The sequence below is a fragment of the Echiichthys vipera genome, assembly GCF_963691815.1.
Source record: "Echiichthys vipera genome assembly, chromosome: 21".
Classification (NCBI taxonomy): domain Eukaryota; kingdom Metazoa; phylum Chordata; class Actinopteri; order Perciformes; family Trachinidae; genus Echiichthys; species Echiichthys vipera.
This window is the reverse complement of record NC_139846.1, coordinates 7984548-8000442: the sequence shown is the minus strand read 5'-3', so window position 1 is coordinate 8000442 and position 15895 is coordinate 7984548. Positions and strand designations below refer to the sequence as shown.

Genomic DNA, 15895 nt, shown 5'->3' with positions numbered 1-15895 from the left:
TGTTAGCGGCATCTTTTTGAAGGTAGGCAACTCATTTAAGTTTCTAATCAGCTCCTCCTGCTCTGCTTGGCTGGATTAATTTGCGTTACAAAAGAAAACTAATCTCCGACAAAGAAGAAGAGTAAGGTTTGTTTTACCAGCACGAGTCAAACTTGCCCTGGTATGGAGGCCCATTGCTGACAACAACAAAAAATACTAACGGCAACTCAAACTGATGAATAAGAAAATCAACAGTATGAGATAATAAGTAAAAATTAAAAAATATTTAGTCCACATTATGACAGAATATATAATTATTATTAATACGAATATTATGAAATATAATATATAATAGTCCAAAATTGTGAAAAACTAAGGCTAAATTATTAGATGAGTGACAAATATCTGGTATTAAGTGCCCATGAAGAGATACTAATGATGAGATAACAAGTCAAAAGTATGCAAGAGTAAGTAAGCAAAATAAGTTTTGAGAAAATAAGTCAATATTAGGAGACAACAATCAATTAGATAGTAGGTGAACATTATGAGATGATATAATGAGACATTAAGTAAACAATGAGTCGAAACTTTGAGAAAGCACATTCACACATTATTATGAGAGAAATAGTCAAAATTACAAGATATTAAGTCAAAATTATGATAATAATGGAGAGATTAAACACAATTATGTGAGAGTGAGTCAGAATTTTGAGATAATAAGTCAACATATATGTAATAAAAGAAGGCACTATGTTGTAAAATGTGAGATTTCCATGTTTTTTTGATAATAAAGCAGGTTGAGGTGTGTTATAAATAATGTGAAAGTATCAAAACGCTCAATCCACAGAGATCTGCACACAGCCCACATTCTGAAACTGTGTCTTTTTAAACGAGTCGTCAGGATTTCTGTAAAGTTCTGATGTCACAACTTTACTATATTAAAGTAGAAAGTGCTGCTACAGCGCTGTGTCATTCCCCGGCTGCAATGATGGTGCAGAGAAACACTGAGTGCAGATGTGGAAGACCCAGAAACAGTGACCAATCAGAGCAGAATGGGCTTTTTCAGGAGGGGGTCTTAAAGAGACAGGCGCTAAAACGGAGCCTTTCAGGCAGAGGGTGAATACAGGTTTATTCAGACAGACAGTATGAGACAAATAATGTGGTTTTTGAACAATAAAGCATGTGAACATGTTCTAGTAAAAACCTTGAATACAAGTGTGAAGCTGAAAAAGTTAAATCATGAGATGCTAAGTCAGAATTATAAATTAAGAGATTTTAATGAGATTAGTCAAACATTTGACTTTTATTGTCATAATGTTTAATTGTTCATTGTTTTCTTTTCTTGGCAGAAATGGACTGCCCTTGAAATGATCAAACAGAAAATTACATCAGACAACTACAAACATCCCACCACACATCAGCCTCAGATAACCTATCCGCTGGACATGTGGTTGTGCTGAAGCACTGAAATGAGAGGGTCCGCAAACCAGCTGTGGCTTTCACATTCCTGACTTCTGCCATAGGTCCTCTGCAACAAAAAAAGTTTGACCTCTGTTGGCTCCATCTATAAAAGAGGGGCGCTCGGTGTTGAAAAGGCCAGTGGAACCTGAAGGACAAGCAGCTGTCTCAACATTCAGGATGTGCTGAACAAAAAAACAAAACACTGCCACTTTCTGCAGCTTGGACGATCATAAGACCACAGGGAAGTCAACAGTGAGCCAAATGAAAAGTGACAGGACTGGAGAACAAAGTTTTGGCAATGCATAGACAAAATCTCCCTTTGTTAGGAGACAATATTTCTATTTAGAAATCATTTTATTCGGCCTTCTTCTTCTCCTCAATGGGGGGATTCCTGCCTGGAGAACAGGGGAGGTGAAGGGTTAATTTGTGGCCGGGGAAACCTGATGCTAATTAAGTCTAAGGAATGCCATATACTGACATTGTAGCGCAGAAGCCCTCAGAGTGGGTCAGGCATGGAGAGAGCCAGTGGTGATGCGTGTGTCTGATGTTTTTAGTCCGTACTGACAGTCGGGGAAAGCCAGTCTCACCAAAACCTGGAGCTGAAGGTAATGTCCAGACCAAGAGTGTCAAGTGTAATAACGTTTGCTGTGACAGAGAGACCACCAGTGATGGACTTTGAGACGTTTGTTTTGTTGAACCAGAACAGTTTTGGAGATTGTCCCATATCAATTATCAGAGAAACAGATGCTTGACTCGCATTTTTCTTCTTTTGCAGGGACAGGGATTTAGCTGACGCAAGAAAAAAAATGGTTTTAGTAACACCAGTGCTGGTGCTGTCTTGGGTGTCACTGCAAGCTGTGGCAGAGATATGCCGGGGGACGCACTGCTACGGCGCGGAAACCGGCGATCCAAGACCGTGCACCGGAGCGCACTGCCCGGGGAGCAGATCCTCCAGACAGCCGCGTCAGTTTAACCCGACAGCGCAGGGGAGAGCGGCGCAGATAGTTGCCAGTCAACACTATGCGTACCCGGGCTCTCCAAGAGCAGCATCCGAAGCTGTTCAGCCACTTCGCGGGCGGCACGGGGACAGCGGCACGCGCTCAAGAGCGCCTGAAGTTTTACCCGCAGGATGCACCGATGCGGACTGCGCCGCTCTTGTGAAACAATTTCAGCCCACTAACGACACCCGAGACTGCAGAGGGATCGAGTGCAGACTGCCGCCGAGGATACGGCCAAAAGCTCGAGCAAAGTCATGTGTGGGAGAGGGATGCAGTTCAGAGGAGAGCGCCAGCCAGCTCCCTCCTCCTGTGCATCTGTCCGACAGAGCAGCACAGTTTCTGGGAGATTTTCCGGAGCTTGGATATCCATCGTCGGAACTTGGCGGCGCGCCTCTGGGTGTCCAGCTCACATGTGACATCAAGCCAGGTCTGCTATCATCATCACCGTCATCACCATTGTCATCTGAAAATGTGACTGTTGTGTTTAGACGGCTAAAGGCTGATTGAATCTCCGTTTGCACAAGTGTGCGAGACATCTGTGGCAATGTTCAAAAGAAGTTACACTGGAAACATTATGCTGTTTAATTTAACCACGTGTGTATTCCTCTTTATTTACTTTAACTCCCTTTTCCCACCATTTGGTTGACCTTCAGCCCAAAATTATATCTGCAGAGCAACTGAACTGTAAAAATGTCTCTGAGTCAGTTGTCCAGAAAATGTGGAGTGCTTTGATGTCGGTCCATGCTGGAAGCTTTCATTGTACTTGCCAGCTAGGCCAATATAAACAGGGGTCACTGGGTGTTCACACTTTGTTTCACCATTATTTGCAGAAATCTTGCTTGTGAATCAGTCTTAATCATATTTAATCACTTCCTCCATTGCAGTGTTTAGCTATAAGAACTTGTCTGATCCCTTCTTTCATTCTGCATTATTTTCCCCCACAGGGGAGAATGAAGTTCCCTCAGAAGATGCCCTCATCTTGCACCTGCAGCTGGCGAAGGGGCAGGAGAAGCTGGTGGAGGCCCTACGAGCCCAGCAGATGGTCATCCGTGACCTGCAGCAGAAGCTCGCCGACCAACAGGAGGCGCTACTTTCCCAGCAGAGGGAGATCCTGGACCAGCAGAGGCGCATGTACGAACAGATGGATGTGGTGAAATCCCAATACGGCCTCCTCTCGGACACTGTCAAACAGGTTTCCTTCCAGGGCCTGCAGGGTGAGCTGCAGAGCTACTTCGAGAGCCACCTGGCGGGTCTGCAGAGCCAGGCCCGCAGCCACTTGCAGAAGTCCTACGCCGTGCACAAAATGGACATGGACGCAAAGGTGATGGATGTCGTCGGGGAGGCTCATCTTCCTCAACCTCTGCTGGGATGTCCTTCACCCTGTGGGCCGGAGGAGTTCTGTGACTTTCAGAGGGACCCACCTCAGTGTGGGAAGTGCACCATGTGTCCACCGGGCTTCTTTCTGATCTCACAGTGTTCTCCTACTGCAGACAGGATGTGCCAGGTATTTTCCTTTAAAATACTGATATGTTCACACCGTTGTAGCTTTATGTAAAACACACTGCTGTCTGGTTTTGTGATGGTGAGACTGATATCTGTACTACTGTATATCGGTGTTATCTGTGATGTGTAAAAACCAACCCACTGCACACACAATTGTGAATGGGTTTCAGATGATCAGTCAGTATCTGGCAGATAATTTAAAGCCTTTGCCCGAACATAACAACAGCAGAATAAAACTAACTATTTGCAGTTTCTGTACAACCTATTATTACCAATCAAAATGTATTCATAACTATAATTTGTATGGATTGCAGGACAGAGATGAATGTCTTGAAGTACCAAACATTTGTGGAGAGCGAGTGAAGTGCCTTAATACTCCAGGTGGGTTCAACACATTGCTTCATTTTTTAAGGATAATTAAAGCAATTCATCCGCTAATTGAAGGCAGTATTTTTCCATCTTGTCATTCCTTGGTTTTCTCTATAATCTTTTTTCCAGGGGGGTTCAGGTGTCTGGGAGTTTCTGAGAGAGAAGCAGTGATGGGCCTGTGTGGACACGACTACTTCTACAACCAGGAGCTGCAGGAGTGCCAGGCCTGTTCTGACTGTGATGGAGAGCCTGTTTCTGCTCGCTGCACACCCATCAGCGACTCTGTCTGCGGCCAGCCTACAGAGAGCAGACTCTCCCAGTCTTGGGTAGCCAATGTGGCAGTTCCCCCTGCCCGGACCGCTGGTGCCCACATCTTCCCCGGGCTTCAACTTAACATCCGAGGCAAAGAAAAAATCGATCTGTTGTCCAACGACGCGGGGCAGGTGAGGTTCCTGCAGCACGGCCTGGTGTGGTTGGATCATAACTTTGCGATAAAGCACAGCTGCAGGAACTTCCTTCAAGTGGGAATGAAGCTCAATGGGAGCCATGAGGAGGAGGGTCGGGACCTCAGTGGTGTTCGCATAGAACAGCCGGATGGGAAGTACTTCCAGGGCGTCAGCATCAGCAGTGGAGTCGAGGTGGAGCCTAACCACACCTTAACTCTGTTGCTGAAGAGCCCGAACCAACACTGCAACCAGAGCAAGGATCTCCACGTCTACGATATCACCACTCCGTCTTTCAGCCTGCTCTGGTTGTCGCATGACACCGGTGCCGTAGCTATGACGGCTCAGATGTCCCTGTTGACGCACTACCAGACCAGCTTACGCCCAACTTTCCGCATCACTTCTGTGTCCGACCCGTATATGATCATCCTTACCCACGACAACCGCGGTGTGCGCTTTACAGAAAGCGGCGTTGTAAAGTTCATCCTCCAACAGGCGCTTTACTCCATGGGCCACACCTGCATTCGAGAGGGCTTCTCCCTGATTGCGTACACTAACCGCAACGGGACTGGCCAGGAGGTGATGCAAGCGTTCAAGACGGGCGTCAACTACAGGGATACCTCCATCACACTCTCTGGTGCTGTGAGCGTAGCTAGCAGTGACACACTCAGCTTTGAGATCACAACTCCGTCCCAGTGCAACATCCGCTACTTTGGGGACAACACCGGGATCAGTATAATGAGCCTTATCTGGATTCCCTCAGCAGTGTCCTCAGCTCTGACTGCTACTGTGTCCAGGACTGGTCTGCCCTCTGGAGCAGTCAGGAATAAGCCGCTGTCATTCCAGCAGATCAGCACGGACACACCGCAGGTTCATTTGGCCCGCTCAGGTGAGCCAAACAGCCGGAAGAACTTTATATTCCATGAGAAAGGGACGGCGAACATAGCACTCAACCTGAAGCTCATACACTCCTGCAATATTGTAAAACTCACTCTGCAGCGGGTGGGGGGTCAGGGCGGGCAGGCGGGTCCTGTGGCTCAGCAGGTGTCTGGATATATGCCTGAAGGGAGCCAGTGGGCCAGTATCGGGCTGAGAGCCTCATTTCCGGTCCAGAACGGCACAGCGGTGTACGTTACTCTGGACTGCATCCGTGGACGAGTGAACCAGATAACACACGAGGGAGGCACAAACATTTCAATCCTCTGGGTTGCAGTGTGATCCGAGAAGGGATAAAGCCTTTGTCATTTATACAGTTTGTGGAAGAAAAAAAAAATATAGACAGTTTTGCACATTATTGAATTGCAGAGCAGATTCAACATTTTACCAAATTGAGGGGGGGGGGGGGGGGGGGGGGGGTTACTGGTACTTTTGTCTTATAATTGTTATAAATGTATGTATGTATGTATGTATGTTTCATCGCCTGTTTAGACTTTTATTGTGAAATCTCTTTTGTCTAACATAAGTACTGCTTTTGCTTGAAGTACTTCGGCTGGTTGAGCTGTGACCAATTCTTCGTGGGACGTGTGTGTGTGTGTGTGTGTGTGTGTGTGTGTGTGTGTGTGTGTGCGTGTTTGCAGTATGTATGAGTGTGTGTACATACATGTGCAGTGGTGCTTATATATGTATGTTTGTACGTATGTATTTACACACACATTGGCATGCCTACTTTTGTATGAGTCCTTTAATATGTATATCCTTCTATTCCTGCACATAATAACTTGCGTACTGTGTAACAAACGTTTCTGTATTATATTATTAGACATTTAATACAGTAGTTTTGCGTTTTGGGCAATACTTATATGCTTTTTGGAGGAGATTTAAATGAGAAGATCAAGGCTACAACTTTTATCTCTACAGCTAATGTGAAGCAAAAGCCAGCAACTGCTTAGCTTAGCTTGAAAATAAGTGGAAACAGCTAGCGCGGCAAGTTGTTTTTAGGAAAGTACACCGATTTTTGTTTAAAAAAAGAAATGCTGGTTGGTATTGTGCCTGGCTAACAGTTTCTCTCTGTTTCAACTCTTTGTCCTAAGCTAAGCTAACCGGCTGCTGTTGCTAGCTTCTTATTGCCCATACGGATATCAGAGTGGTATCATCCTGTCATTTAGTCTTACTCCATAAACTGAACACATACATACATTTCCAAAATGTCAAACCATCCTTTCAATGCTTCAAAGGAGTAGGAGTCAGCAGGAGTTGGTATTTGATGATATTTATTTGCCTTTTATAAAACAGGACTTCTGTATTTACACTTTAGAATGCATATATTTGTCAGACATGAGAAAAAAATGTCATGTTTATGGTAAAGCACTGAGTAGGCAGTGTTCAAATACATGCAGTGATAGCCTCCATTATGTTTATTTGCACACGTATAGTTTAACATAGTATTATGGAATGTGCAAACATCATACTTTGTTATTCTTTTGCCTAAATGCTGTTTCCCTGTGAAGAGTTGCCCATGCATATCCTTCCTAATTGCCTCTGTGTGCGTTCTGTCCTCTAAACAATTAGGCATAATTAAGTGTTTCAGGGAGTTGGCAGCGAAGCCAGCACTGAAATTCTTCAGCTATATTCTCACTTTATTGCAGTATGTTTAGTGATTTTTTTTAATCTTCATTCTGTGGATAGGTTCCCTGCACATGTCAATGCATGCATACTTGTTCAACACCAAATAAAATGTACATATATTTTGCCAGGAAATAAATTAGACTCCATCTTTTTTTAATCCACAACAAAGCCGAAGTGAAAAATATTGCACAGTTGCATGATTATGTTTAATTCAGCTTCATGTAAAGCATTCCTGTCCAGTCACATCATCTGATGTGGTCTTAATTCCAATATCTTACCTTTTGTTTTATAGTTGGCTTCTATTATGTTCCATGAAGTTAAAGGGTAAAAGTTTAAACTTCAGACGTTACTCATTCCATTTAATCTCAGACATACTGAACCTATTTAAAAACAAATCTCATTCAACAGCTATAGGTGCCAAAATACCGACATAATACCTGGAAAATCATACACTGGATTTTCCTCTCAATTGGTGTTAATCAAGTTCATATTATTTTTCCATCTATTACCTATAGGAGAGCTGCTCTTTAGCTTAAACATAACAAATAGCCTGTGAGTCAATGAGAGGGAGAGAGAGAGAGAGAGAGAGAGAGAGAGAGAGAGAGAGAGAGAGAGAGAGAGAGAGAGAGAGAGAGAGAGAGAGAGAGAGAGAGAGAGAGAGAGTCTGGTTGCGAGAAACAATCAAATGTTTCTGTCGGTTGCCTGAATTGAAAACAGGTGTTTCAGTGGAGCAGTGCTCCAGATGTCTGATGCTGTAGATCAAATGAGAACCATAGCACTTGAAGACTTTCAGAGACATCAGAGAGAGAAATGAGGACACAGAAACAGCAGGAAATAGCACAAAGCTGAGCAGAGGAGTGTGTGCATTGAAAACTGTAAAAGTGCCTCTATATTCTCTCAATATTCTCTATATTAACAATGGATCAAATTACTACATGTAATGTGAAAGGGTTCACTCGTCGTGTCATAAAGTCTGTGGTTCCCCTCAGCTCTACGCCACTTCTTTTTTATTAGCCTCTTAACCTTCAGTTGGCCTTTAAGTTGTGTTTTGGATGTCTAAACAAACCCATTTCACGCAGATGTTTCCTATGATGGCAAATTAGAGCCATTGTAAGTAAAAATAAAATAAATTACGGAGCTGGGGGAAATACCACAAGAAAACACTCAGAATTTCCAAGATTAAAGTAATAAATGTATACAGATATTCTCTGCGTTTAAAGTGGTAAATTTACAACACAAAACTTTCTCTGGTTGTTGCCATTTTTGGCAGTGCTTGCCTTACTCCCGGCTAATCCAAAAATGGGCAGGAGGTGGAGCATGGATGGAGCTGAGGCAGCCTGACTGAAGCCTACAGCCTCCTGTGACGGCGCTCACCTGTCACTTAAAGCAGCACGCCCTTAATTATGCTTCACTTTAAGCCTTAATATGATTTTAACAGATGAGTTATATAAAAAAAATTGACACCTCCTACAGTTGTCATGATTGAAGAAATTAGCTTGAGACCAAAACCTTTTTTACTAGCCTGTAAACATGTTTATTTCTGCAGCAAAGTTGAGCATTTTTACATGAAGGTCTATGAGGAGCTACTCACCTTTGTAGCCAGCCTCAAGTGGACATTTGAGGAACTGCAGTTTTTTTGGCAGTTTTACAAGCCTTTATTAGATAGGACGGACAGGAAATGGGGTGAGAGAGAGGGGGGGGGGGCATGCAGCAAAGGGCCACAGGTCTTAATCAAACCAACGGCCGCTGCCTCGAGGACCGTCAGCCTCTTTACATGGGGCAAAAGCTCGTACCACCGTGCCACCGGCCGCCCTGGTACTGCAGTTTTTGTTGTTTCCACGTTGGCTTCATTTTTCATCCCCAGAGCTTCAGCAAAGATCACACCACAAACACTTGCCTATTGGTTGTACTCTCTTTGTTTTTCTCATAAATTTGCGACTTTAATCTAAAAAATATCACCCTTTTCCTTTGCCTCAGTCATTTTTTTTAACATACAATGGGCCATTGTTGTTTCCAGTAAAAACAAAAAACAAAATTCTCCTGAACCAGTCATTTTCTCCTTGAATGGATGGAGACCAAATCAGAAAGGAGAGTATGGACTTACATTCATTAAGTAGAAAGAAACACGTCTCTGTGACTGATGCTGTGAGACCTGAAGCGGGATCCATCATGGTGGCACTGAAAGACAAAATTGAGATACTTTTGAGCTATTTTTTAACTACCTTTTACACGCTTTTTTGTAACAGCCATCAGTTCGGTAGCTACCCAATCCTCAGTCCATTGACAGCACACATGGTTTGTGCTTAAAGAGCTGGCAGACCTAGAAGCATACATAAATCACTATCAACAGAAGTAGAAACTACTTGCAATATGCCTGAGCAACATGCCAAACAAGAGCAAGAAGACATCTTCTACAGGGAATCTGCAGACATTAATAAACTTGCGTGTCACACTCCACATCATCATCAACAACAACATCATCAACAACAAAGTATCTCAGCTTAAGCCATAAATTTGTCCAAACAACATCAAAAAGTGCAGATTTGGATCCACTTTAATGTGTTTGGTCCAGTGCTCCACACGCCATAAAGTCCACAGTAAAAACAATACACTAGCATACACAATAAGACAACAACGTCATCTTAATAAAACACATTCAATCCCACTGAGATGGAGTAGAAACAATGAAGTCAAATAAAAACAGTCCATCCATAACAGAGAAATCAAATTTTACATAACAATGCACAAGATCAGCTTAGAGACTTGTTGATTGAGCGGCATGTTACGCAGGTTAGTGGCTTAAGAAATAAAAGAGTCTACCTGATTTGATCTGTTTTGCAGGAGCCTTTTTCCGCAGGTCAGGTTGCTGCTGCACCTACATTTCTAATAAAGGACAATAAGACAGAACAAGCACCAATCTATTGACTACACATTAATGCTAATGTTACTGCGTGCCTGCTGGATGTTTATAGGCAATTTATTGCTACATTAACCTCATGAGGTGTGTTTTTGAGGTCTTTGTGGGGGTTGCTGCTTCCCCCTATTGGCCAGAAGGAAAAACAATTAATGTCATTCATTATTTTAATGAAAAACCAAAGCAGTTCATTTAAACATTAAACCTACAATAACCGTCTTTTTATTCACATGGGGGCGGTGGAAACAAGTTGTGAACACACCACAGTGATATATTATCACATGTTAAGTTTATAGAATGAACTTGTTAGAAGAAGAAGTCTTACATATTTACACACCCAGAACACTCACGGAGGAACATGATCAATCATTTGGTGTCGTGTTTCTGGCCACTTGTTGAATTTAAGCCCAATATCCTTTTAGCTCTGTTTTTGGTCTCCTCCATCTCCTGATGAAAATATGTGGATGTTGAACTGCTAAATGCTCCACCGTGTTAACCAGCTGTAACTGTGTCTGTCTGCTGAGCAGGTAGTGTTCAGTGTGTTTTTAGAGCTTTAGAGGTGAAAACAGCCGTCTGCTGCAGCCGAAAATGAAGCTATGAGACTGAACCAAACTAGGGAAGCCAGACAATCTAAACAATGAGCTGAATATTAATCACAGCTTTAAATGAGGTGCATATTTATTCCACAATCATCTTTCATACACACACACAAAACCAATTAGTTAATAAGTTTGGCACAGATTGGACGCCTCTGTCAAAATAATCTAATCAACTGAATGATTCAGTTTATGAATGGTGTGATGTAAAAAACACACACAAGGTGCCGTGCAGTTCGATGGGCCGTAGACTTGCATGTCAGTGCAAACTGCGGCGAAACCGAGAGACATCATTCATCACCGCAGTGCAGCTGTTGTGAGTTTATTTGCTTTCTGAGGGTTTGGTGTTTGGAGTTCACTCAAACAGTCAAAGGCATGCAAGGAAGTTACTTAAACATAACACAACACAAACCTCAGTTGAGCCCAAACTGTTTCCACAACTAAACAATGCAATACGTCTGATATTACTCTGTTATAGAAAGTATTGGACTTGTCTGAATGTGAATCATTTGTTCCTGTGAGCTGAAGAAATGCAACATAGTGCCGTGTTAATAGACGCATCAGTGATCCGTGGTCGAGTTGAAACACTCTCTAAACCCAAACCCAGCCCCAGTCTGCCCCAATGTTGACTTTAAAAGGACAAAGCTGGAGACGGGCTTGCTTTAATCAGAAGCGGATGTTACTGTAAAAAGCCAAGGCCTTGTGTCTGCAGGGAAATGTTTAGACCATGTAGTCAGGTCTGATGCTGCAGTCCTCCGCAGTGTTACAATGGCTCTGAGCAGTGGATTTATGGTGTGCGAAGAAAGTGTGTTAATGACGTTGTTGATGTTTTATCTGGCTTGTTGGGTTCTATGAGAATGAATCATATTAAATAATGTAAATACGGAAATTAAATCAATAAGAGGATTTGAAATGTGAAGAAAGAGAATACTTGGAACGGTATTCCTTAAAAAAATAAATGTTAAAATGAAGAACAATATACTCTAATGTACATGAGCACACATTACAACACCACTCTGGTCTTAATCGAAACCATAAATCCCAGGGGGTTATAAAAGATATTAAGAATACGGCGAATAAATACACACCACAGATGTCAGCCTCATGGTGGCGCTAAAGGAAAAGTCAAGAATTATCAGAGAAATTGTGATACATCCTCAGGGAACCGGGAATATCTGTACAAAATCTCTTGGCAATCCATGAAATGGTACCAGTAAAGCCTGAACCATTAAATAATAGACAGAAAATATATTTTAAATTTTTTTTAAATAGAGTATTTACAGACCTTTTGACAAAATGCAAAAAAATAAAATAAAAAATAAAACATAAAAAATAAAAATGAATAAATAATTAAATAATTATAGTATAAATAATTATAATATAAATAATAATAATAATAATAATAATAATAATAATAATAATAATAATAGTAATAATAATAATAATAATAATAATAATAGTAATTAGATTGGACAGAAAATATGCCTATAAAATAATGATTGGGGGATTTACAGGCAAATTACCTTAAATACTGGCAGTATCACATTTGATGCATTTTAAACATGACTTTACTATCAAACAATCAGAATCAGCTTTAACTGCCAAGTAAGTGTGAACACATACAGGGAATTTGGCATTGGCTTTTTGTCGCTCTCACTGTAGGCTACACACACCGAAAGAAACAAACAGCCAAAAAACATGGATTAAAAAATGAACAAAAGTAAACTTAAACAAACACAAACAAGATACAAAATATGAAGTAGTTATAAGTTGAAATATTAGTAAGATTAATAAATGTTATTCTTACCATAACTTCTTCAAAATTAGCAAAGATTTCTGTCTGCAGATCTGTGAATGAGGGCGGCCATTTTGGATCTAATACTCCAAAAGACCTCTGCTGCCTACAGTGCACAGATGATCCACCAGGGGTCAGATAACACGGATCAGGTTGGATGCAACTGGTTGTTCAGGAAAGTATTGATCATGTGGATGACACAGAGGATGCAGAAAGTGCAGAAAGCAGAGAAAATATGTATCAAGTCCAGATAAATGGATGCAGTATTGCACTGACATTTAGTTTGATAAACTTCCCAGAGTCAGAGGAAATGATGATGTTCTCAGAATTTGAGATGAGAACCACATTTTTAACCACGCTAGCTGCTGTATCTGGTTGTTCTCCATCATCCTCCCGTTCTTGCGCATCCGCTCATCTGTCGCTATCTCCTCCCCTCCTTTTGTCCATCTGTGCCGGTGTTTCTCTCCTCATTAGAGAGGTTACTGATGCATGAGGGAATGGGCCGAGCACAAAAGTGGGATTCAGATTTTTCAGACAACAGCCGGTGAAAAGAGTTTCTCAGTCTGACAAACACACAAAAAAGTGACCACCAAGCTCTTTAGATTCCTGGGTTTTTAACATTGTCAAACAGGGAAAGAAATCTATAAATACTCTGTAAAGAAAACAGTTGCTTTCATAATACAGCGTAAGAAATGCTTGCTATTCTGGAAAGCTGAAACCTTTCCTGGCATTGTACATAATCATGCTGGACATACTGTATCTCTATTTTCCAGACTTGGCAGGGACTCTGCATAGTTCCCTCCAGTGTCTGCTAAATTCCCTGATCACCAGGAATGCAGCATTTAATTTTCTTGTTTTTTAGTTGACCTTAATCATTTCTGCGTCAAGGGCAATCCGAAACTCCAGAGCCATGGGGATCAGTCAATCTGGGTGTGTAAATAAATACCTGTGTGTGTGTGTGTGTGTGTGTGTGTGTATGTACATGTATATGCAAGAGAAAGCGAGGCCTGCTGTCTCGCTGTGTTCATGAAGAGGCCATTTAAAGTGCTGATGATGAATAATAGGCTGGCTGAATGAGAGCGAGTGAGTCCCTCTGGTGTATATTTAAATGGCGCTGAGATGCTCTCTCACTCATATCAAGTCCCCGGTGGTCCGCGAGGTTAATTGCTTTCTCCAGGCAGGCGCTTACAGATTAACTATCTCACTGAATGCATCCATACAAATGACTCTGCAGATACCACAATACATTGAGCCGTGTGTGTGTGTGTGTGTGTGTGTGTGTGCGCAGTGTTTGCAACAAAACATAGTGTATGCTTAGGTAGCATGCAGGGTGCACAGCGAGGTTATAGAAGCTAATGAGTACGACTGACTTTGACTAACGAAGAGGCCAACAGCGTATCTTTGGCTTAAGTTAAGGAGTTGTCAGCAACAGTGTAATAGTCCAACATTCAAATTATTGTGGCAGATGCATTGATTCTGGGGTTTTGCAGGTGAAAAAAAAAACGTCTTATTATAGAATAAATTGCAAAAACTGAAAGTTTGTGAATATGTGCCAGACAATTCCAATGTATTACACATTTTGTATTTTTTTTGGTAGTTTTATTACAAAATGAAGACTTGAGAATAGAAATTGAGACCGTACACCCATTGGAAAAATGTTTACTGAGGTAATAAATCAAGTTAGAAGTAGGATCATTTTCTCATTGACTTCTATACAATCTTACTTCTTTTTGCAACCAGTGGAGTCGCCCCCTGCTGGACATTAGAGAGAAAAGAGGTTTACGGCACTTCCACATTGGCTTCACTTTTCAGAGCTGGAAACTTGTTTTATTACCAGTTTTATTACAGTCTATGAATGTAATAATGATGGTAATCAATGATTTTGCAGAATCATCTCATCTCAATATACGGTACATGTACGACCATAGGGTTGCAAAAAGCACAAGTGAGTGCACCTGAGATGTCGACGACTATGCCACATTGTGCGTGAAAACTGTGTGCATCAAGAACAGACATGCTGGGTAGAAACTTTGCCTGTTATCATCACTGTCTTTTAAATAAGTTTATATAACTTGGAAGTTTGTTTAAAACGTGTCTGATGGTCTGACTGGTGAGTCTTGCCTCATTAGACTTTTAGCGATTTTGCCATTTTCCCACATCTGAGCACTGTACAATGTTAAGTGCAGACTGCAACATCTGGCCTGGTTTAGCCGCCCCTCACACGCATACATACTCTGTTTGTTACTGCAGTGCAACAAGCTGTAAAACACAACGCTAACTTACTATCCCTTTATAAAGTTGATGGCGAAGAGTTGCACATCCACATCAAACATAACTCTTGTCTTCACTGTGCGGCCTCACACTTCTGGAGAAAATACCCGGCTCTTACGATAAGTAGCTAAATGCTCCAATATTTTCAAAGGCTAGCTGCTAACGTTATTTGTCTGCTGGTTTGAGCTGGACAGGGAGCTTACAGTGGGTTGAGCTTTTTCACTAAAAACATCGGATTTCTACATCTGGAAACAATGCTATGAGAGCGGTGAGAGTGAATCAAAACAGTAAAATTCAAAACAAAATGTTGTGCTGTTAACACACGGAAACTTAGATGCCCCAAGACGTCTTCTGACCTCCACACCAACAAATCCAGGTTAAGAAGCAAACAACTGCCTGGGCAGCTGATAAATAACACAAAGTGTGGAGGGAGCATAAATGTTTCTTTGCAACCTCTTCGGCTGTCAACCAAGCATGTGGCCTCTCCCCTAAATTGAGCAGGCTTTCATGTGTTAGCCGAGCAGTGTGTCAGAGTGAAACCAAACACTAACGGATGACCTACCAGCTTCTGGGCTGACATTAGGGCAGAGGCAGAGTTCACTTTAACGTACGGCTCAGGAGACTGTGAGGTGGACGCCACCGATTCCAACAGGCACCCACATCTGGCTTGGTTTAGCCGCCCCACACACGCATACACGCTCTGTTTTCAGGAAAGACTTAAGTCATTTGTAGAAGCATGAGAATCCTTTTGGCCTTTCTGTCAAAATGCTTTGGTGAGCCTCTCTGTAGCCAGCCACCCTGACTTTACCATCTGTCGGTGAGCTCGTAAATCACTGCAAAGTTTGAGAAAAAGAGTAACTTCTTCGACTTAAACTTTACGACATGTTTGCTACACTTCCGCTATCTGCAAACCGTGTGTTTGGATAGAGCTGCTCTACTCCTCTCTGTGTGTAATCACATGTAGGATTAGAGCGACGGGGCTTTACAAGGCCTGTGATGTG

At 42.1% G+C, this 15895-nt stretch overlaps 2 protein-coding genes across 2 annotated transcripts in view; one reads left to right on the top strand and one right to left on the bottom strand.

Annotated features, from left to right (window-relative positions):
* Positions 1 to 9442, bottom strand: part of apbb1ip (amyloid beta (A4) precursor protein-binding, family B, member 1 interacting protein) — a 44512-nt gene extending 35070 nt beyond the window's left edge. The window contains exon 1 of the mRNA XM_083936349.1: positions 9423 to 9442. Coding sequence (XP_083792475.1) covers positions 9423 to 9428 — 6 coding nt within the window. The 5' untranslated portion in view covers positions 9429 to 9442. The remainder of the gene's footprint in view (positions 1 to 9422) is intronic.
* Positions 1950 to 5971, top strand: nell3 (NELL (neural EGFL like) family member 3; the record flags this gene model as incomplete). Its single annotated transcript, XM_083936565.1, has 5 exons — positions 1950 to 2045; positions 2216 to 2865; positions 3383 to 3942; positions 4256 to 4322; positions 4440 to 5971. The coding sequence occupies exons 2-5, from the start codon at positions 2247 to 2249 to the stop codon at positions 5969 to 5971; spliced, it is 2778 nt and encodes a 925-aa protein (XP_083792691.1). The 5' UTR covers positions 1950 to 2045; positions 2216 to 2246.
* Positions 9443 to 15895: the final 6453 nt, after the last annotated feature.